General features: G+C 48.6%; 1 protein-coding gene and 1 long non-coding RNA gene across 4 annotated transcripts in view; one reads left to right on the top strand and one right to left on the bottom strand.

Moving 5' to 3' along the window:
* Nucleotides 1-21,957, top strand: part of MTMR14 (myotubularin related protein 14) — an 87,452-nt gene that overhangs the window by 27,659 nt on the left and 37,836 nt on the right. For all 3 annotated transcript variants that reach the window (XM_083491938.1, XM_083491937.1, XM_083491939.1), the window contains exons 9-15: nt 811-885; nt 10,471-10,537; nt 12,223-12,308; nt 13,577-13,653; nt 14,355-14,391; nt 15,986-16,056; nt 17,524-17,573. In XM_083491938.1, coding sequence (XP_083348064.1) covers nt 811-885; nt 10,471-10,537; nt 12,223-12,308; nt 13,577-13,653; nt 14,355-14,391; nt 15,986-16,056; nt 17,524-17,573 — 463 coding nt within the window. The remainder of the gene's footprint in view (nt 1-810; nt 886-10,470; nt 10,538-12,222; nt 12,309-13,576; nt 13,654-14,354; nt 14,392-15,985; nt 16,057-17,523; nt 17,574-21,957) is intronic.
* On the bottom strand, nt 18,149-21,954 carry LOC310702198. The gene is made up of 2 exons (XR_014523348.1): nt 21,207-21,954; nt 18,149-20,829 (listed from the first exon to the last, which is right to left on the bottom strand). It is a non-coding gene; the product is annotated as an uncharacterized lncRNA (long non-coding RNA).

Genomic DNA, 21,957 nt, shown 5'->3' with positions numbered 1-21,957 from the left:
ACCATAATAAAGCCTGTGCCATCTAGTCATAGGGGCTTCTAATGAATGAAATACATGTTAGGCTTGGCGCTGTACACTTAAAAATGTTTGCCACGTGTAAACAAACGAGGGACAGGAAGGCTATGTTAACGTGTGGAATATTTTTTTAAAATCTGAAAACACTGCCTTCGTATATGTGGAACCGAGTTGAACTTTTGACCCTACCTCATTTTAAATTACGTAGGACTGTCAAAACGGGAGTGGGGGGGGGGCAACTGGCCGTTCCCAATTTAGGTGATGAGAAAATTCAGTGCCTGGAAGAGTTGTTGAGATGCATAGAGATGTCATTGGGGGAAATGGCTTACAATGACAACTGGCGTGAGACAGCCAGCATAGTGTATTGGCTGTAACGTCATACTAGGACTGGGAAGACCTGAGTTCAACTCCTACCCAGGCATGAATCTTCAGGAGGTACCTGGAGCCACCCACTGTCTCTCAACCTCACCTTATCTTAACAGGGTTTTTCTGAAGATAAAATGGGAAGTCCCGTTTGTATCAGGCGAGAGATATAAATGAAATAAGCAAATGATACACCAGGATACAACTAAGGCTGCAAGTGGCCTTGGGAGCAAACTCCCCCTGAACTCATAGGGACTTAATCACGAGCAAATCTGCATGGGCTCTGGCTGAAAGTCTTGGACCCAAAGCTAAGCTTTAGTTGAGAGGAATAGAGGAGTCAAATACACAGACCTGTTTGTAGTACAGGATTTCTAGTACATCCTTCATTACATCATCCTACCCCTGATGGACCTTGTGCCTCTTTCTTTGCAGGATTATGTTGATGCTCCTCTCAGCATCCCAGTCTCTCTCACCGAGCGGTTGAACATTGACTGGAGCGAGTATCAGGTAAGATGGCAGGTCGCAAGGACCAAGTTTCCCCCTGACCCCTGGATGGTAGACAGGGCATAATGTCTTACACCATAACCAGTCAAAATAAAAAAAATTTCTTCCAGTAGCACCTTAAAGACCAACTAAGTTAGTTCTTGGTATGAGCTTTTGTGTGCATACTGAATGGTTTAGTTTTGTAAAAGATGCGGGGATGTATTATATGTAAAATGAACCATGGAAAGAGAGTTACAGATAGGTAGCCGTGTTGGTCTGCCATAGTCAAAATAAAAAAGTTCCTTCCAGTAGCACCTTAAAGACCAACTAAGTTAATTCTTGGTATGAGCTTTCGTGTGCATGCACACTTCTTCAGATACCAAATCAGATACTTCAGATATCTGAAGAAGTGTGCATGCACACGAAAGCTCATACCAAGAACTAACTTAGTTGGTCTTTAAGGTGCTACTGGAAGAAATTTTTTTTATTTTGACTATGGCAGACCAACACGGCTACCTATCTACTGTGTATCTGAAGAAGTGTGCATGCACACGAAAGCTCATACCAAGAACTAACTTAGTTGGTCTTTAAGGTGCTACTGGAAGAAAAATTTTTTATTTTGACTATGGCAGACCAACACGGCTACCTATCTACTACTGGAACCATAACCAGTGTTTCTCAAACTTGGGTCCCCAGCTGTGTTGGACTACAACTCCCATCATCCCTGACCACTAGTCCTGCTAGCTAGGGATGATGGGATTTGTAGTCTAGCAACAGCTGGGGACCCAAGTTTGAGGAATACTACCATAAACTCATGAGGATGTTTGGTATGGCTAATGTTCTATATTTGTGTTGATGTGATTCTCTCTCCTGACAGCTACTTAATTTGCTTAGTTTATTTCTAGTATTTTATACATAGTTGTACAGATTCTTTTTTGCTACTGGTGTTAACGATGAACTCTGAATTACAATCATTGTTCCCCTGATACGTTGAGAACCATTTTGGGCACAATTTTGCGGGAAAGTTCTACAGAAATCAACAAAGAAATGATACTCTAGTCTAGTAATTGTTCCACATAAGAGTTTCCAGAGGCGATCTGTGGACTCCTGGAGGGAAAAGTTGGTGACGGTGGTAAACAGTATGCACATTTGAAAAGTGCTTTTATGGTCTGTATCTGAGTTGAGGGCCCCCGCCCCAATAACCTTATGAGCCTGCCATCAGAATAACTTCACCTTACCTGCTTTCTCTCTCTGGAGCTGAGAGCAGTTTAATTCTTGGTTCTCGGGCAGCCTGCCACCCAGGTAGCTAGCCCTTCTTCGCTTCCTTCAGTTGCAAAATTTCATTGTGTCCTTTCTAGCCATTTTCTGAGCCGATTGGGGTCGGAACAGCAGTGAGTCCACTTAAGAAGGAGCCCTGCTGGACCAGAGAGAGGCTACTTCCAGTGTGGCACTCTGTTTGCAATAGTGAACCGCCAGTAAACTACAAGGCACAAAGGGAATAGCTCTTCTCTTGGCATGTCCCAAGCCCATGTTATTCAGGGGTACGCAGGTGTACTCTTTTTAAGCCGGGGCGCACATTTCCGGGGTAAATTTGCAGCCTACTTTTCTGACAAGCAGTTTATATCCAAAATGCTTACAGTACGTCTTAAAAATGTATGAATGGCATGTAATAATAATAACACAGCTGTCAACTTTTCCCTTTTCTTGCGAGGAATCCTATTCTTTTTTCTTTTTCCTTTCTCCTCCTGTGATGAGGCTGCATTTTAATATTTTAATGTTTCAATATTTTAATTATTGTATTTTAATCTTGTTTTTAAGTTATATTCATTCAACTTGTTTTTATTATTGCTTGTTAGCCACCCTGAGCCCGGCCTTGGCTGGGGAGGGCGGGGTATAAATAAAAATTATTATTATTATTATTCGGAATAAGGGAATTTCCCTTAAAAAAAGGGAACAGTTGACAGCTAATAATAATAATAATAATAGTGTTAAAACAATTTATGTGTTACCTTTAATTTTGAGAAGAAAGACCAAGGCACTTCTCAAACAAACAAAAGCCGACAGCAGAAAAACGGGTACAAAACGGGACTCTAAATCAGGAATGTATAAATAACGCCGTTAAAAAGTTTGAAGTGCCTGGAAACACAAAGCGGCGCCTCTTTAATTGCAAAACACGGCGAAAGCATGCTCACAATGGGAGGGCATGTTATCAGAGAGCAGCAATCCATTAAACGCCTGCATAAATAAGTGGTTTTTTAAATTCCCTTGTGTGGATTAAGCTGAAGCCATTTCGTGTATGTATATAACGGGTGTGTAGGTCAGAGGGGGAGGCGCACTTGAGAAGCTTTCTCAGATGTGGCCTGAAACTTGGGTGTGTGTGGAAAGAAAACGGTTCTACTCTACCTAAAGAGATGGAGATCTGGCACGACCCCACGTTTTGCTTGCTATCATCTGGACAGCATTGGGAGAATGCCTTCCTGAGCACTCCTGTGCTTGTGAGTAGTTTGTTAGACGATAGAGCAGGGCAACATTCAAGAAAAAATAAATCTTAAAGCCTTAAAAAGATATTTTTTTTGTGTCAGGTGTGGTTAACGAAAGTGCGTACGCCCATGTATTAGCTTTGCTTTATAATTATATGTATTATTTGTGTATTTAATATTAATTATATTTAAATAACTTAATTGTGCTTATTAAATAACATTAAACACATTGTGAACACTTTAATTTACGATATGGTAATTGAGTTAAGTGTGTGGCGGCTTTTGTGTCGAAGTACAGTGGTACCTCGGGTTACATACGCTTCAGGTTACATATGCTTCAGGTTACAGACTCCGCTAACCCAGAAATATTACCTCAGGTTAAGAACTTTGCTTCAGGATGAGACCAGAAATCATGCTCTGGCGGCGCGGCAGCAGCAGGAGGCCCCATTAGCTAAAGTGGTGCTTCAGGTTAAGAACAGTTTCAGGTTAAGAACGGACCTCCGGAACGAATTAAGTACTTAACCCGAGGTACCACTGTATAGTACTCTTGCAGCCCGCTTGGTATGAAAGGTTGGACCGCTCTGTTATCGAGCAATAAATGTGCCTGAAAATAGTTGTGATTCCATCCTGCACTGCCTTCTGGGAAACAGGCTTGAGAAAACATTTTGGAGGATCCTGTCTGTTTGTCTCTCACAAACACAATTTCCGCATGTGTTGTTCTGAAACAGGCTTGAAGCACCAGAGCATTTTTGCTGCTCACTTGCACCCTTTTGCCTGTCTTCGAAGATCTCATTCCACATTCCCTCCCATGCCTAAACCAAGTATTTCTCACCAGCCCTTTCCCCCCAACTTCCCTTTGACACACACAGCATTTAAGGTTGGAATCAAGGTTCCCTTTATTTCTGTCCTAGTCCTTTCTTCCAAAGCAGGACTTCCCTGCTTAGCCTTAGAGTTTTCAAGATGATGATGATGATAATAATAATAATAATAATAATAATAATAAATTTTATTTATATCCCGCCCTCCCCAGCCGAAGCCGGGCTCAGGGCGGCTAACAACAATCAAATAATCAAACAGTAAAATATTTACACAATCTAAAAATATTTCATTATAAAAATTAATTAAATCAAATTGATGGCAACCAATTAAGCAAAATTCTGTGCAGGTTGCCAGAGGAGGGAGTCAGGCTGCACCCTGACCAAAGGCCTGGCGGAACAACTCTGTCTTGCAGGCCCTGCGGAAAGATGTCAGATAAGTTCTTCCACCCAAAGACACGTGCTAACCGCCATTTCCCAGAACAGGAACAGCATGCGTCTTCTATGAAGGGAAACAAGGGAGGGCCTGGAACTGACTAGGCCGCTGCAAGACTAGGTGGACTGTGTCCCTCACCTCTTGTAGGTGACTTCCTTAAAAATAACATTCGCTGTAACATTCAACACATGCGGGGTAGTGTCTCTGCACTGTGCTGAAAATCTGACAACAAAGCAATGGCCTGTAGCGTTCTGCTGGTGCCCTGCAATTTCACCTCAATTCTGCCAAGCGTGGCTTGCCGTTAATTGCATTTTTGAGCACATCCTTGCCGGAGAGAGCTTCGCGGCGGAATGTCAGTCATTTTCTTTTGATTCCTCGGCAGCCAGTTGGCGCTCGCAACTTGGTGCGTGAGAGGAGATAACCCACCTGTTCCTGTGGCAGGTTTGGCCTTCAGTCCCCACCCACCAGCCTAAGATACTCTTGACTGGCAGCTGCAGGTTGTTAAAAACAAAATGAAACCCTGTTATGCAGAACGTGAATTTGTTTAGAGCTGAATTGTGGAGAAGACGAGAGAGAATTTGTGGGAAATGAATGGCCAAGTATATAGATGGCCAGTCATATGTCTTATGAGGTTAAACCACAGAGCCTAGGACTTGCTGATCAGAAGGTCGGTGGTTCAAATCCCTGCGATGGGGTGAGCTCCTGTTGCTCGGTCCCTGCTCCTGCCAACCTAGCAGTTCAAAAGCACGCCCAAGTGCAAGTAGATAAATAGGTACCACTCCAGCAAGAAGGTAAACGGTGTTTCCGTGCGCTGCTCTGGTTCGCCAGAAGCAGCTTAGTCATGCTGGCCATATGACCCGGAAGATGTACGCCGGCTTCCTCAGCCAATAAAGCGAGATGAGCGCCGCAACCCCAGAGTCGGCCACGACTGGACCTAATGGTCAGGGGTCCCTTTACCTTTACCTTAATATGTCTTATGTAGCGCTCTAGGGTGACTTCTGGGGAATCACTTGTCATGGGCCCCATTTTTCTAGAGCATTGATCAGTGCTTTGCAGCTTCTACCATTCAAATTCCCCACAGTGGCCCTAAAATAGTATTGCTCTGTGGGAATTGTGGGAAACCTTTTTTCCTATTTTTTATTTTTATTTTTTATTTTGACAAAGTAATAATCATAAATAAATAAGGATAAAAATGTGCACCCCACCACCGAGACCATTCCATTGTAACTATCCAACCTCCCAAAATTTCAACACCACTTGCGATGGTTTGACCCCTTTCCGTTTTAACAGTACAAATTCTGCAAACGCCTTCCATATTTCCTCAAAATCATTTCTCCTGCGTATTCCCCGTCTTACCTTAATGGCACATGTTAATTTATCATTAAAGGCTGGAATTGTGGGAAACTTAAATGGCAGAAGTTGCCCGAGTCTGATCAGAGTGCTACAGATGCCAATTGCCAGTGCCTGTATTATTACTGTTACTATTTATTAAGATTTATAATACCGCCTTTCATCACAAGAGCTCAGGGCAGTTCACAATTAAGCCCGGGGAAACCTATTAGTGTAAGAGGTACTTTTGCTTAAAGGCTTGGTCAAACCTGAAGCAGTAGCACAACGGGGGCCTCTATTAGTGGGGCGAGGAAGCAGGCTGTAAACAGATTTCTGCCTTAGGTACCTGGTTGGAGCAAATGTGCTGCCCCCATCCCCCCCCTTTTTTGCCGTAGCCATGAGTGCTGTTGTTATCATTCATTTAATTTATAAACTGCTTCCCATGAGGAATCCCAAAGTGATTTGCAATAGAACAAAAACCTGTATAAGTAAGTTTCTTATAGAAAAACTGTTTATAGCAACAGCACATACCGTATTTTTCGCCCCATAGGACGCACTTTTCCCCCTCCAAAAATGAAGGGGAAATGTGTGTGCGTCCTATGGGGCGAATGCAGGCTTTCGCTGAAGCCTGGAGAGCGAGAGGCATTGGTGCGCACCGACCCCTCTCGCTCTCCAGGCTTCAGGAAGCTATCCGCAAGCCTTGCAAGCCCGGTGGGAGTACCCGCGGGCTCACAAGTCTTGCGGGCAGCAGCCCACAGCCCCCGTGAGTGTCCGCAAGCCTTGCGCGCCCAGCAGGAGGTCCCACCGGGTGCACGAGGCTTGGGGCGGCAGCCTGTCGCCCGAAGCACGGGGAGCCCTCCGGAGGGCTCCCCCTGCTTCGGACAAGTGTCTGCAAGCCTCGCGCGCCCGGCAGGAGGTCCCACCGGGTGCGCGAGGCTTGGGGCGGCAGCCTGTCGCCCGAAGCACGGGAAGCCCTCCGGAGGGCTCCCCCTGCTTCGGGCGAGTGTCTTCAAGAGACCAAGTGAGATAAAGATCTCCATTTAGAAGACTACAGTCATACCTTGTTTGCTGAATGCCTTGCGAGACAAACGTTCCGGCTCCCAAACGCCGCAAACCTGGAAGTGAGTGTTCCGGTTTTTGAACGTTTTCCAGAAGCCAAACGTCTGACGCTGCTTCTGCGGCTTCTGATTGAGTGCAGTAAGCTCCTGCAGCCAATCGGAAGCCACGCCTTGGTTGCCGAAAGTTTTCGGAAGTCTAACGGACTTCTGGATTGGATTCCATTTGACAACCAAGGTGCGGCTGTATTTGAAAAAGGAGGAATGTCTTTAGCAGGCGCTGAAAAGGCAGCATAGAAGGTGCCCGTTACTATTTGTTGGGAGTGGGGGAGTTTCAAAGGGTATCTGCCACCATGATTGGTTGGGTATATAAAAGCTGAAAATACCTTTTGAGTCTCATTATCGTACGTAAGACCATGCTCCAGGCAGCTTCCAACATGATTGCATCATTGCCAACAACAAAAGTAAGGTAACCGCTAAGTCCAGTCGTGGACGACTCTGGGGTTGCGGCACTCATCTCGCTTTACTGGCCGAGGGAGCCGGCATTTGTCTGCAGACAGCTTCCGGGTCATGTGGCCAGCATGACTAAGCCGCTTCTGGTGATACCAGAGTAGCGCACGGAAACGCTGTTTACCTTCCTGCCCGAGCGCTACCTATTTATCTACTTGCACTTTAACGTGTTTTAGAACTGCTAGGTGGGCAGGAGCAGGGACCAAGCAACGGGAGCTCACCCTGCAGCGGGGATTCGAACTGCCGACCTTCCGATCGGCAAGTCCTAGGCTCTGTGGTTTAACCCACAGCGCCACCCGCGTCCCAGTACAACAAAAGTAGTCCTAGGCAATAAGGAAAACACATCAAAAGCTATACCACCAAACTGAACAGTTTCCACATAAGTCATAATAAGATCTAGGAATAAAGGTAAAACGAATTAACACCAATAGCAGCAGCAGCAGCAACAACAAAAACCCAATGGAAACTCCTAAACAATACCCTGGCCCAAGAAATCTTTTCAGTGGGCTCAGCTTTTGTAGCTGGAGTCAGTCCAGGGCTCCAGGTGGGGGGGAAAGGCTAACCTGGTCCCAAGCCGCATAAGGCTTTATGCACCAAAACTAGCACCTTGAACTTAACCTGGTAGCTGATTGGCAGCCTGTGGAATTGTTCCAGCAGAGGGGTAATGTGGGAACGCTGTTCCCAGTGACCCGATGAGCCACTGCATTTTGCGTCAGCTCCAGCTTCCGTGTCCGTGCCCAGCCCCACATATAGTGCATTGCTGTAACCCAACCACTAGAAACTTGCAGTGGAAAGATTCCCAAAAGCGCTAACCTTCAGGATATAAACTGGTATGGTAGATGCCGAGTTCTGCCATTCTTTACCTGCCCAGCCCATCACCACTAGAATCTGTGTGTGTGTGTGTCTGTCTGTCTGTCTGTCTGTGTGTGTCTGTCTGTCTGTCACTCTCCACGGACAATGTGTGATGCAACTTGGGTGAGAGGGGATGCCCTTTCTAGTCTTTGACCAGAGCAGCCATTCTTCATTCCCAAAGTTTGATTGGATCCCTGTTGTGTTTGTCTTCTAGCTCTCTTGAGTCACCTCTGAATAATAAATGACAGGATCTTGGGGGTGGGGGGGACAGACACTGCCTGGTAAACATCTGTGGGGGCTTGAAGACTCCTCTCCCTCCTGACTTGCTGTCCCTGGGATCTTGTCAAGCCAGCCAATCCCATGCCAGCTGCTGAAAGTGGGTTAGGACTCTGCAGGCAGCTCGGTGGGGTCATTCCAAGAAATTTCTGGCCCAGCCACCCCAATTACTGGGGGAGGCTGCTGTTCCTAGGAGGGTAGCGGTTTTCCCTTCCCCTGTCTATTCCAACGCCCTCCTGTTACTCACACACTGTATCTGTTTTCCGCTGTGAAGAGCTCATAGACTGAGCTTCCCCATTTTTTTTGGGGGGGGTGTCACTTGCTGAAGTGGGTCGGGACGCAGCAGGGCGTTCATAGACTCTAATCAATGTTTCAGAACGCGCTCCGCCGCTGGACTGTAACAGTTCTTTACTTTAGGGGGTCCTGGACGCATTGTGTGATTCTGTAGGAACCAAATTCTCCTGAACAACTGAGTAATGAGTCAGAAATTAGAGCTCTGCTTCCTTCTCCTCCCACTGCATTCTGAAGTTTCCTTCCAGATTTCTTTTTGGGTAAAACAGTTACGCAAGCGTTCCGTGCTTTGCTTCAAATCCAAACGTCACAACTAAGAAACTTAACTGATGTTGCAGCTGGACCAAGAGTTGCAGCGTAGAATCTACTAAGTAGATTGTGAACTTGCAGGAGAAGTCCCTGCTCAGATATAGGACCATCGAGTCAGAAGAGGGAGCATAGGGAAGACAAGAGAAGGCCTGCTTGTGTACGTTCAGTTACTGAGCCTCCTGCAGAAACCAGTTGCCTTCACTACCACGGAGACCAGAAACTTTTCCATCTTTCTTTCAAAATGAAAACCCTTTTCTAGGCCTTGCAGATGCATGTGCCCATCAGAGCCTCTGCCTTGCCCCAAAGTAGCCTTTCCCCCTTTAACGTTTGTGTTGTGACCTAGAGCAGTGTTTTTCAACCAGTGTTCCACGGCACACTAGTGTGCCGCGAGATGTTGCCTGGTGTGCCGCGAGATGTTGCCTGGAGGGAGGCGGGCGAGTCGGGCGGCGAGAGGCGGGGCGGCGGCGGCGAGGAGAGGCCGCCCAGCGCGGGGCTCTCGCCGTCTGCCTGCCTCGCTGCCTGCGAGCTCGGCGGGCAGCGCCTCCGCCCGCAGCGCCCGCCTCGCGGCTCTCATTCCCTGCCCCTGCCAAAGCTCACCCAGCCAAGCCGCGCTCTCCTTCCTGCCTCGCTTTGCTGCCTCCTCCCCCCCCACCCCCAAAGCTTGGAGGTTCCCCGGCAAGGGGGAGGGAAAAAAATTGAAACTTACACTTTCGTGCGTCCCTCCCGGCGTGACGCTGCGTGCTGACATCACGGGGCTGTAATGGTGGTGTGCCTCGAGATTTTTTCATCAAACAAGTGTGCCTTTGCCCAAAAAAGGTTGGGAAACACTGACCTAGAGAACGTGCAGCCCTCTTTCCCTTGTGATCCCACGGATGAAGATGGTGGTTGTCAATCTCCTTTGGGGAACTTGGCAAGTGGAAAGGCTGAAGTGTCTGCCCCTAAGAACAGAGAGCTTAAGATGCACGTCCTCCAACAGTGCAGGAGGGCTCTATGAGAGCCGCCGCAGAGACGTGGTTTCCTGCAAAGTAAGGGTGGCTCTGCATTCTCCTACTTCTTGCTTGCATGCCAGTCCTCCCTAGCTTGCCTCTTCGTGGGGGAACAAAATTTAGAAACGAAGCAGGTAATAAAATGTGGGTTAAGTGTTTCAGGTAACGAGTGTTGAGCAGGATTGCAAAGATGCTCCAATACGCATCACTTTATCTGTTTTCTTTTTTCTCTCCTCTCTTTCTCATCTATTGCCCTCCCCTCCCTTGCAGAGCTGGGACCTGGTGCAACAGACACAGAACTACCTGAAGCTCCTGATCTCCATTATTAATGGTGACGGTGAGGTTCTCTTCTTGTTGTGGAGAAGGTGGGAAATGGGGGGAGGGTACTTTTTGGGGTGGCTTATTTGACTACTTTAGAAAACTGTGGTGTGTGTGTGTGTGTGTGTGAGAGAGAGAGAGAGAGAGAGAGAGAGAGAGAGAGAGAGTGTTTTGGAGAAAACTCAATGGCAAAGAAACCTCATGGCTAAAAGCAGAGGAATTGAGGGTTGGGCACAGTGGTGCCTCGGGTTACATATGCTTCAGGTTACAGACTCTGCTAACCCAGAAATAGTACCTTGGGTTAAGAACTTTGCTTCAGGATGAGAACAGAAATCGCGCGGCGGCAGCGTGGCAGCAGTGGGAGGCCCCATTAGCTAAAGTGGTGCTTCAGGTTAAGAACAGTTTCAGGTTAAGAATGGACCTCCGGAACGAATTAAGTACGTAACCCGAGGTACCACTGTATTGGCATCCCCTTTCAGTGAGCTGAGCTGAGCTGCAGAGTGCTGCTCCCTATGCATTTGACCTTATGAAAGGCCTGTTGCCTCTGGTCTCCTTTGCTCAGTGCACCCTGCATGTCTCCCAAGAAAGCTCTCGTGAAACTTCTGTGGCTGAGAATTTGGGACGCAGCCACTCCATATACCCTGCTTTTCAGAGGCCTCTCATTTCGCTTCGCTCAGTGAGCTTTGAGGCGCCTGTTGCGAGCTCTGACCCTGTAGCTGACTTGCCTCCCGATCTGCCCCCTCTGATTCGCTCATCAGGGCTGAATATAAAAAGGTAAAGGGACCCCTGAACATTAGGTCGAGTGGTGACCGACTCTGGGGTTGCGGCTTTACATCTCGCTTTACTGGCTGAGGGAGCTGGTGTACAGCTTCTGGGTCATGTGGCCAGCATGACTAAGCCGCTTCTGGCGAACCAGAGCAGCGCACGGAAACGCCGTTTACCTTCCCACCGGAGCGGTACCTATTTATCTACTTGCACTTTGACGTGCTTTCGAACTGCTAGGTTGGCAGGAGCAGGGACCGAGCAACGAGAGCTCACCCCATCGCGGGGATTCGAACCGCCGACCTTCTGATCAGCAAGCCCTAGGCTATGTGGTTTAACCCACAGCGCCACACGTGTATTTGTAAGTTGTGGTCAGAGTGCCTGGGAGACCAGCATTCAAATCCCCGCTCAGCCAGGAAGCCCGCTGGGTGACACACACTTAAACACTCACATCATGAATCTGATTAAGACAAAGGTGGGGAACCTTTTTCAACCCACATTACCCTCCAAGTGTAACTGAAAGTGGAGAATCACCACCACCTTCTCCAAACATCCTAGCAAGTCCTAGGCTCTGTGGTTTAACCCACAGCGCCACCTGCGTCTCTGGGGCTGAATATACAGGGCAGTTATTTGGCTGGATTTTACTCACAGTGGACCTATTTAAATCCACAGGCCTAACTCAGTAATTTTCAGTAGGTCCTTCTGTTGTTTCCTTTCTCCCGTCCCCCAGGCTTCATATAGTCCCTTGTTGCCTGCCTTGCGGAGCCTGTCCCCGGAGAACGCTGTGCCTTGTGCATCTGGCCTGGCATATGCCACCGCATCTCCTGGGGGGCTAGCGGAGCCCTCGGTGCCCCGGGGGGCTTTTGATCCTGAATGCCATGCAAGTAACACAGCCTTTTCCCCTCCCGCCCTTTGCTTTGCCTTCCTGCTGGCTCAGCGCAGATGACAGTGGGCTCCTGATACACTGTATATCCGGCTGGGACAGGACGCCTCTCTTCATCTCCCTCCTGCGCCTCTCCCTGTGGGCTGTGAGTACCAATGGGCATGTTTCCGCAGGCGAGGCAGTCGCCAAGGGGTGCAGCTGGGACCTGGGAAGGGGGCAGGGTGGGTGGAGGGGGGGGCGGTCGCTTTTCATTCGTACCTGATTTGGCAACAAGGGGACCTCTCTGGTTCTTGCCATGATGCTTCCCACCCCTCCACTTTCTTCTTCAAATGCACGGATCTGCTAGTAGAAAACACAATGTTCAACATGCTAAATTACACGGGGCGCTTTTTGCACTGCTGGTACAGTTGGAAGAGGCGGCAGCTTTCAGAACTGAGGACACCTTGCCCCACTATTCGACTGGGGAAGAAGGTGGGGGTTTGTGGAACAATTAGGGCTGCCTTTGGGGACAGAGAGGGCTGGAGGATATGGGACAACTTGAGTTGCACCGAATTAAAATCTTGCACTGCTGGAGCCTCCGTACAGAGCTAATTCCAGAGGGGCAGGGAAGGAAGTGAGGTCAAACATTTGCTGGTACCTCCAGACTGGCAAAGAAATCACTGCCAGGGGCAGAGCAAGAAGGCTTGGTTTGTGTGTGACCTTTATTTTCAGGTGAAGGGCCCCCCGCTGTGGACCCCCGAAATCCTTAAACTTAATATTCTCTCCCATTTTGGTTTCTAGGCTGTGAATAGCTGAAACTTTTACCCCTCCCTTCCCTGTGACCTTAGAGGCCAGAGTCACACACTCTCTCTCTTAACAAAAACTGAATTCCTTGATGTCCTCTGATCCACATCCCTTATTGTTCCTTACCGTTTCTTGTTCCGCAGCAGGAGCAAATTGTGTTCGCTCAAGCAAAAGTGCGTTGAGTCTATTGCATTTGCATAATTTTCATTTGCTGATAAAGCTGTGATGTCGGGAAATGCAGGGGGGGGGAATCTCTGGAATGAGAGGCGACAGGAAGGGCGGAGAAGCAGCAAAAAAAAAAAGGGGGTGCCTCTTCAGAACTGTGGGTGTCAAATTTGTCCCATGGTGTTTGTAAACGTCACAGCTTTTTTTTCTCCTATAACACTGAGGACGAGAAGCTTGCTTTTCAAAAACTGCTTTCGGTCTGGAGCTCCCCCCATGACATAGCTTTGGAGAGAATTGCTGGCATAGCTTCATTGCATTGACAAGAAACCATTTCTCAGTCATAGGAACACAGCGCTTTGGCTTATAACCTGTTTGGGTCTCTCTTCCACACAGCTGCAGGGGGAAATGCAGGACAGCTGAATGCCATTGTCATTTGTGATGTATTGTCAGTTTTTCGTTCCTTAGGATGGGCTGATCCATGCATCCCTGGAACCTGCGGAGATCCTTTATCTGACCGTGGCCTATGACTGGTTCCTCTTTGGGTAAGCATGCTGGATGCTAGCCCTGCCTTGGCTGGAACCAGGGAGGGAACAGTAGGACCAGCTTCAGATTGGATTAATGCAGTTTCCCTTAACTATTTGAATTGAGGGTGGGGGCTCCTTACGCCACACCAGCCATTTGTTTTGAAGGTGAGCATATAGAGACCCTTTCACACAGTTGCACCTGTGCACCCAGCCTACAGCTGTGAGTGATAATCTGTGATAATCTGTGTACTGGGGCACTGATCATAGAAGGGTATCTCTGATTTCCCCAGACCATGCAGATAGAAGCTTAACTTTTATAATAATAATAATAATAATTGTTATTATTATTATTTATTACTTATACCCCGCCCATCTGGCTGGGCTTCCCCAGCCACTCTGGGCGGCTTCCAAAAAAATACTAAAATACCGTAATACAACTTAAAGCTGCCATTGAAGGCTCTGCCCTTCCCAGATTAGTTGGTGATTATGCGACCAGCAAATCCAGCAAATCCAGGAGACCTTCAGTCCAACCTACTTCACAGCTAGCAGGGACGGAAAGCTCCAAGCTAGGCCTGTCTCAAGATCCTCCCCTCTTGTGTGAATTCTTCTCATAGTCTGAAGAAACATTGGGTGGGCAATGGAGAAACAGGCTGGCAGCCTCTGTTTCCTTGCTTGCTCTTGAGTTTGAACGCTACTCGGTTTCCCTCTTTCTCTTGCAGGCACATGCTAGTGGATCGACTCAGCAAAGGGGAGGAGGTGAGTGTCGCTCTCATCAAAAGAGCGGCAGTGATGTCAGCATCCCATGGCGGACTCCACCCAGGCAGGGAGGGGTTGGGGTGAGGGAACGGTAGCCAGAAGCGTGCAGGTCTTACCGAAATTTTAGCAGGATAAGCTTAAAAATTTGCATCCTGCGCCACGGGAAGCCAGAGAGCTTCCTATTTCCCATAATGGCCCAGAGCAGAAACCTCCAGCAAGCCTGTAGGCAGTAGACGTCGAACGGTGCAGCGATTGGCGTCTTTCAGTTTAGAGAAGAAAGGCAAGTAAATTAGACATGATAGCAGCGTGGAGAAAGCGGACAGAGGGTTTTTCTCCTTCTGCAATGTAGAGAAAGTGGATAGAAGCTTTTCTCCCTCTCGCACAATCAGTCAAAGCCAGAATTAGCCCCCTGGAAGCTGGATGGTGGCGATTCAGCGCAGAAAAAAAAGGAAGCAGTGCTTTGCCCTGTGCCTTAGTTAAACTGGGATGCACCACTCCAAGATTTAACTATGTCTGCCAACTTGGATGGCTCTGAAAAAGGAGTGTTGGGCAAACTTGTGGTGGATAAGGTTAGGTCATAATGAGTACTGGTTGCTAGAGATCACAAACGGGTAAATGCTCGTGGCATTCATGTTTTGCTTATGGGCTTCCCATAGGTATTTGCTTGGTGGGATGCTTGACTGAAATTTGGCTGCATTGGCCAATGAGTGTAAGCGTGGCTGCCTAATCGTCCTTGGGTGGGTTTTCCTCTTCAAATGAAACCCCTGCGCCATGATTTGTTCTTTTAAATTCCAGGATGCCAAAGTGATTTGTAACTCGGCGGGTTCCCAGACCCTCCGGTCATCTTGACTTGGGCATGTGCAACACCCAGTGGCGTAGCGTGGGGGGTGCCAGGGGTGCCGGCCGCACCGGGCGCAACATTTGGGGGGGCGCGTTTGGCCGGCCCTCCTGGAGGAAGCAGGAACCCCACTGTCCTCGGACCTCCTCCGAAGCCTGGCGGTGGGGTGGAGAGACCTTCTCCCCGCGCCAGCCTTCGGATGGCTGCTCCAAAGCCTAGCGGTGGGGCGGAGAGACCTTCTCCCCGCGCCAGCCTTCGGATGGCTGTCCTGAAGACTTGTGGTGGGAGCAGTGGCGTAGCGTGGGGGGTGCAGGGGGGCCTGCTGCACCTGGCGCAACATCTGGGGGGGGCGTGGAAGAGACTCGAGTGCTAAAATCCACAGGTTAGGGGGCGCAAATTACTTGCCTTGCCCCGGGTTAGGGGGCGCAAATTACTTGCCTTGCCCCGGGTGCTGAGAACCCACGCTACGCCACTGGCAACACCTTTCCATAGCCATGTCTCCACTTTAATAATGTCAGCTCTGTGTGTTTGTGTTGTTCTGCCTTCTCACAAGCAGTGCTCAGGCCTGGCCAGCAGGAGACCCCTGGAAAAGTGTTGGCTTATGAGGGGGTCTTGCCTAGGCTTGTGTGGTGGTGACGGCCCCCTTCCTGCAGAGATGAGGAAGGCGTACAGTATGATTGACAGCTGTCAATTACCAAGTGCTGTCGCCCCTTGCTCTCTCTTACGCTTTCTCCTCCCTCTCTCTCTTGGCTCCAGATTTTCTTTTTCTGCTTCGATTTTCTGAAGCACATCACCTCTGAGGACTTCTCGGCTGCTAAGCCGCCAAGGTAAGGAGAGCCCACAGTAGGAGCTTCCTGCTACCAAAGGCAGCCTAAAAGAACGGAGAATCTTGTTAGCGCACGCTCTTTCTACTGGGAGATGGGAGACCCAGGTGCCTTGGCCCAATTTGCTTTAATTTATTCTGCAGCGAAAACGGGGCCACATCACTTTCTCTGAAGAGGTTTGGGCTGCAAAGTCCTACATAAGAAAAAAAAAGTGGCCGTGAGTTTGGTCGGCGCATGGGGTGGATTAACGGGCAAAAGGGCCTCTCGCCTCGTACCTGTTGCTGTTGAAACAGCACTGCAGCTGTGGCAGTAGCATCACACTCCTTGAAGATGGTCCAGAAGCAGCAAGCAGTGCAGAATTTGGCGGCCAGGTGCCCCAAAGTGGAATTGTGTCACCGATCCTTAAAGAGCTTCCCTGACTGTCTCTTTCTTACTGGGCACAATTTAAGGTGTTTACCATAGAGCCCTATACAGCAGGGGACCCAAGTCCATTGCATGCCAGCCTATGCCTTAGGGTCTGAAAGGAGATATCCTGCTTGCAGTTCCATCCACAGTTGTGGTTTGCTGTGTGACAGGACAGCCCAGGGCCTTCCTTTTCTGTTAATGGCCCCTGGGATGTGGAACTCTCTCCCACTGGAGAGAACAGATGTCCCCAGATTACCGTATTTTTTGCTCTATAAGACTCACTTTTCCTCTCCTAAAAAGTAAGGGGAAATGTGTGTGCGTCTTATGGAGCGAGTGCAGGCTGCGCAGCTATCCCAGAAGCCAGAACAGCAAGAGGGATCGCTGCTTTCGCTGCCCAGCGATCCCTCTTGTTGTTCTGGCTTCTGAGATTCAGAATATTTTTTTTCTTGTTTTCCTCCTCCAAAAACTAGGTGCGTCTTATGGTCTGGTACGTCTTATAGAGCGAAAAATACGGCACCTGTTTTTTTTTATTTTAAATGAAAGACTTTCCCCCCCTGAAATGGCTGGTTTTAAGAATTGTTTTCTTTGGCTCTAAGATTGCTTGTTTTTTGTTTTTAAAAAATTAATGGTATGGATAGTGTTCAGCGTTCTGTCTCGAAATGGTGGCTAGCAAGAGACTTCTGGGCAGAGCCCAGTTAGGACAAACTCCTATTGTTTACCGGCCCAACTATGAGGCAGGGTGAGGCTGCCACCTCAGGCGGCAGAAGCCCCCAACGCCACGCTGGCAGTGGAGAAACAGCACCAGCGCCAGTTTCCAGTGAACTCTCACAAGACCTTGCCAAAATCTCTCAAGTTCTTGTGGCGTTCACTTCCCCTTGTATTTGTATTTTTTTAAGCCAAATACTTTCAAAAATTCCTTTCTTCTGTGGCAGGGCTAAATTCCCTCCTGGTCAGTAGCTGTTTAACCAGTCAAGACCTTGAGGAATACTGTTTCCAAATCCTTTTTTCCATTGGTGGTTCAGTGGCATCTGATGACTTGTCATGTTTTGTCTCTCCCCGCCCTAGACGGAAGAGCCTGCCACCCGGATTTACTTTGGAAGAGATCTGTATGCTGAGTGAGTGTCTCTTGCCGCCTCCTAACCAGTCCCCCCTCTAGCCTCAGCTGGGTCTGCTTTCTGATGGCATGGGGGGCCAGCAATGTTTCGCTCACTAGGGGAATTTGGGGGAAGCCTTTGAGAGCCATAGCTCATCGCAGTTTCACAGGAAGGTGACCAGGTCGCTGGATTCAGATTCCAGAAAAGATCGGTGTCTCTACAACTGCAACGGAAATCTACTTCAGCTGCTGATTGAAAATGAGGATAACAAAAGGGGCCTGCAACAAAATGTTGCAGTGTAGAGCACTCCCCACTTCCAGGGTATCTCCCCCTTCTCCCCCTGCCCCAGTTTTCTATTTCCTCGCAAACAGTCAACCAGCCCCCCCTGAGCACGCTCAGTCATCACTGGGCTGCTTGGAGTTCCTTCCCATTTCAAGTTTCCCCCTCCATAAATATTTTTGTACTAATGCAATGCCGTCCTGTTAGCAAAAAGACTTCTGTTAGTGCAATGGAACTTTCCCTCCTTTCCTGCGTGCCCCCTTCCCTCCCCAAATCTGCCCCCGTGGGACCCCCAGAACATTTTTCTTTTTTGGGGTGGGGGAACACATGGGGAGAAATTTGATTCCACAAACGGTGCACATGGGATGACTTTGCTGGATACAACCATGCTTGTTACATAAGGGCCAAATCCTTGAAACCGCTGAGGGACGGGTGTGTGTTCTGAGATAACCAGACAACCTCAATTGGTGTGCATGTGCTGCCGCAGAATGTGGCAATAATTCGATTTCCTGAGAACTTGTCACCCTGATCAAAGCGCACATACACAAACTGCCCAGTCCTCTCAGATTGGAAGACCCAAGCGTATGTGTGCAGTGCCTGCTAAAATTTCAGGATCTAGAGAGGTGGCAGAGTCAGGCCCCATCTACCCTAGGGGTTTAAAGTGGTATTGTATCACTTTATAAACAGTCATGGCTTCTCTCTGGGAACTGTAAGGGGAGCCCTATTTCCCCTCAGCGAAATACAGCTCTCAGAGTAACCTCAGAGGAGGGATTGATTGTTAAACCACTGTGGGAATTGCAGCTCCTAACAACTCAGTGTGACCCTCAGCAAACTACAGTTTGCAGGATTTTTTAGGAAAAGCCACGACTGTTTCAAGCAGTCTGGTACTGTGCAGATGCAGCATAAGATTTCCAGTGATGGTGGTGGGAATTGACTTTCCTGCATAAGTCCTCCTTCCCCTTGACACTCCCAGCAGCAGTTTTTTTAAAGTTACGCAAAATCAAAGCAGTCATGCAGGTGTGCTTAATACGCCCAATCCACTGGGCTGCAGCATTTTCTGGTCAGAGAATGTGGCACTAAATTCTGAGTATATACATGCCCCTGGTTATAACTCTTAAGGAGAAAAAATCTCACATCACGGGTGAGAAGCATAAGATGCTGTTCCCTCCCATTTTGCAGGTGGGGAGCTGTGCTTGGAAAGGTGGGGTGTTGCCCCAGGGACCCCCCCCCCAGCAAGTTTGTCGCTGGGCTGAGATCTGAAAGCGGGTCTGAGTCCGCAATGCTCTCAGATGGGGCTTTGCTGATGGTGGGCAAAGGCCTGCTTGCTGCTGACTAGGATTGTAAAAGACTGCCTGTTTATCTTTAAAAAGAAAAGCTCCGGTGCACCAAGAGGATATAGCAAGCTGTGACTCCCGCCTCACTATTGGCCCATTTATGACTTGTGACCCACACAGTGGGTAGGAGAGGAGAGTGGGCAAATGGGGTCTGCGTCTTCTTAGCCCAGAGTAGTGAACCTGTGGTCCTTCAGGTGTCAGATGTTGTAAACAAAAATTGCCCTTTTCCCTTATGGGGTATCCAAGAGCCCATATAGAATCCTTACATAGGTTCCCTATCGGTAGGAGAAAATAGCAGAGGCCAACCAGAGAATATTGAGAAGCAAAGCAGCTAGTAAGCTTGATCTTTATTGATCTGTTGCAACAGGGTGCTCCCCTCACCCGCAGGAGAGAGGAGGGACCCAGAAAAATGGCGTGCAAGGCCTTATAAAGACTTTTGAAATTGCCACCCTGTAGATCAAGACCACCCCCAGAAACATCATACATACATCACAGAAGGGGTGTAACCTAAGACCACCCCTCAGATACATCACACGTACATCACAGAGAAGGCGGTCTAAAACAGAAATTTGAATATTGTTTTTCTCCTGTTGTTGTTGATCTCCTGTCTGGCAGGTTACTTGATTGGATTGCCTGGGGAGCCTGGCCATTCTTTTGTAGTGATAAATACTTAGTTCCTGGGCCAGGTCACAGGCTCACACCCTATTCAAACACAGACATACCCTTAAGACAGGATTTGTGAAGGAAAAGACAATGGGGAGGCTTTTCCACTTTGACCATTCAGAGAAAATATTTGCTCAGTTTAGGAATAAAAATGGCTTCAGGTTGGCCTTCCTGTGCTGATCTATGTACGTGCGGTTATGAACATTGCCATATATCTAAGACCTCAAAATTCCTATCACATTGACTACAACTCCCATCAGCCCCCTCTTTGGGGAGAGGCTGTGGCTCAGTGGCTAAGCACATGCTTAACCCCTGGCAGGCACCAGGCAGCTCCCTGTGTTCCCCATTCCTGGCTTTGCTGCCCTGGGGCTGCTACGCATTTGGGAGGTCGGCAGCATCTGGAATGGCCGCAGCTTCCCCACCTTTTCCTTGCCCCTCCTGAGCTCTTAAATAAACAGGTGCTGCTTCCGAACGAGAGCCTGGCAACTCTTGCTCTCATCACTGCAGGTGGGTAATGCTCAGTCTTGTGACAGATCACCGAACTGTCATCTTTGCTAATAATTAAAACAAAAAAAACCAGCCGCGCCTCTTAAGTTCTGCCATGCTTTTCTCAGCTGCAGCTTGGAAACGGTTTGGCTGTTTCTGAGAAGTGCAGAATTGGAGCTACATATATTCCGTAGCAAGAAGAGCCTGTGTAAATAAGCAACTGTATAAACAGCTCACGCTCTTCCCGTTATGGATATGTCTGCTGATACCTTTTGCGCCCATCTCTGGCTATGATGTGGGACACCCCAGTCCCATTTCTGACCACATGGAACCACATTATAACATTGCCTCACCTTCCCCCACCCTTAAAAAAACCCAAAACACCAATTTTGAAATCTCATCAGGCAGTGAAGCTTGTTTTCTTAACTTTTTTTTAAAAAAACAATCTTTTGCACCCGGTAATCTTATGCTTCTTCAGCATAACTGCACAATGTACATGCAATCTCATGTGATACCTGTTTGCATAAAGGTAAAGGTAAAGGTACCCCTGCCCGTACGGGCCAGTCTTGCCAGACTCTAGGGTTGTGCGCTCATCTCACTCTATAGGCCGGGAGCCAGCGCTGTCCGCAGACACTTCCGGGTCACGTGGCTAGCGTGACAAGCTGCATCTGGCGAGCCAGCGCAGCACACGGAACGCCGTTTACCTTCCCGCTGGTAAGCGGTCCCTATTTATCTACTTGCACCCGGGGGTGCTTTCGAACTGCTAGGTTGGCAGGCGCTGGGACCGAACGACGGGAGCGCACCCCGCCGCGGGGATTCGAACCGCCGACCATGCGATCGGCAAGTTCTAGGCGCTGAGGCTTTTACCCACAGCGCCACCCGCGTCCCTTACCTGTTTGCATAGAGTTCATAAACAAGCTCCTGTTCTTTTTGCAAGACAGCAGTTAGACTTGTATGGACTGTACTGAAAAATTGAATCCAAAATATGCCTCCGAACCTCCTGCCTATCACATAGGAGCTATTTATTATGAGTAAGCAAACAGATGTTTCTCCTTCTGATTAAAGCTGTTAATAATAATAAATTTTATTTATACCCCGCCCTCCCTGGCCAGAGCCAGGCTCAGGGTGGCTAACAACAGTGAAATTACAGTAAAAACATAATGGGGGGGTCACAATTTAAAATACAGGTTAAAATGCAATTTAAAATGCAGCCTCACCAGAACCATAAGGGGAGGGAAACATAAGGGTCAGACTGAGTCCGAACCGAAGGCCAGGCGGAACAGCTCTGTCTTGCAGACCCAGCGGAAAGATGTCAAGTCCCACAGGGCCCTAGTCTCTTGTGACAGAGCGTTCCACCAATTTGGGGCCAGTACTGAAAAGGCCCTGGCCCTAGTTACGACCAGTCTAACCACCTTGTGACCTGGGACCTCCAAAATGTTGTCATTTGTGGACCTTAAGGTCCTCCGCGGGGCATACCAGGAGAGGTGGTCCCGCAGGTACGTAGATCCTAGGCCGCAAGTATTAAAACGAACCGTTGCGTGAGTTCATGTGTGGTGGGGATCTCCGTGTGAGGTTTGTTTGCGGGGATGCTGGGTCTGCTACTTTATAGAAGAAAGGTAGTCCGACGTTGCTCTCTTTGTGTT

Source organism: Podarcis liolepis (assembly GCF_965112155.1).
Source record: "Podarcis liolepis genome assembly, chromosome: 2".
Classification (NCBI taxonomy): Eukaryota; Metazoa; Chordata; class Lepidosauria; order Squamata; family Lacertidae; genus Podarcis; species Podarcis liolepis.
The sequence above is the reverse complement of the archived record's forward strand: the minus strand, read 5'-3'. Positions and strand labels throughout refer to the sequence as shown.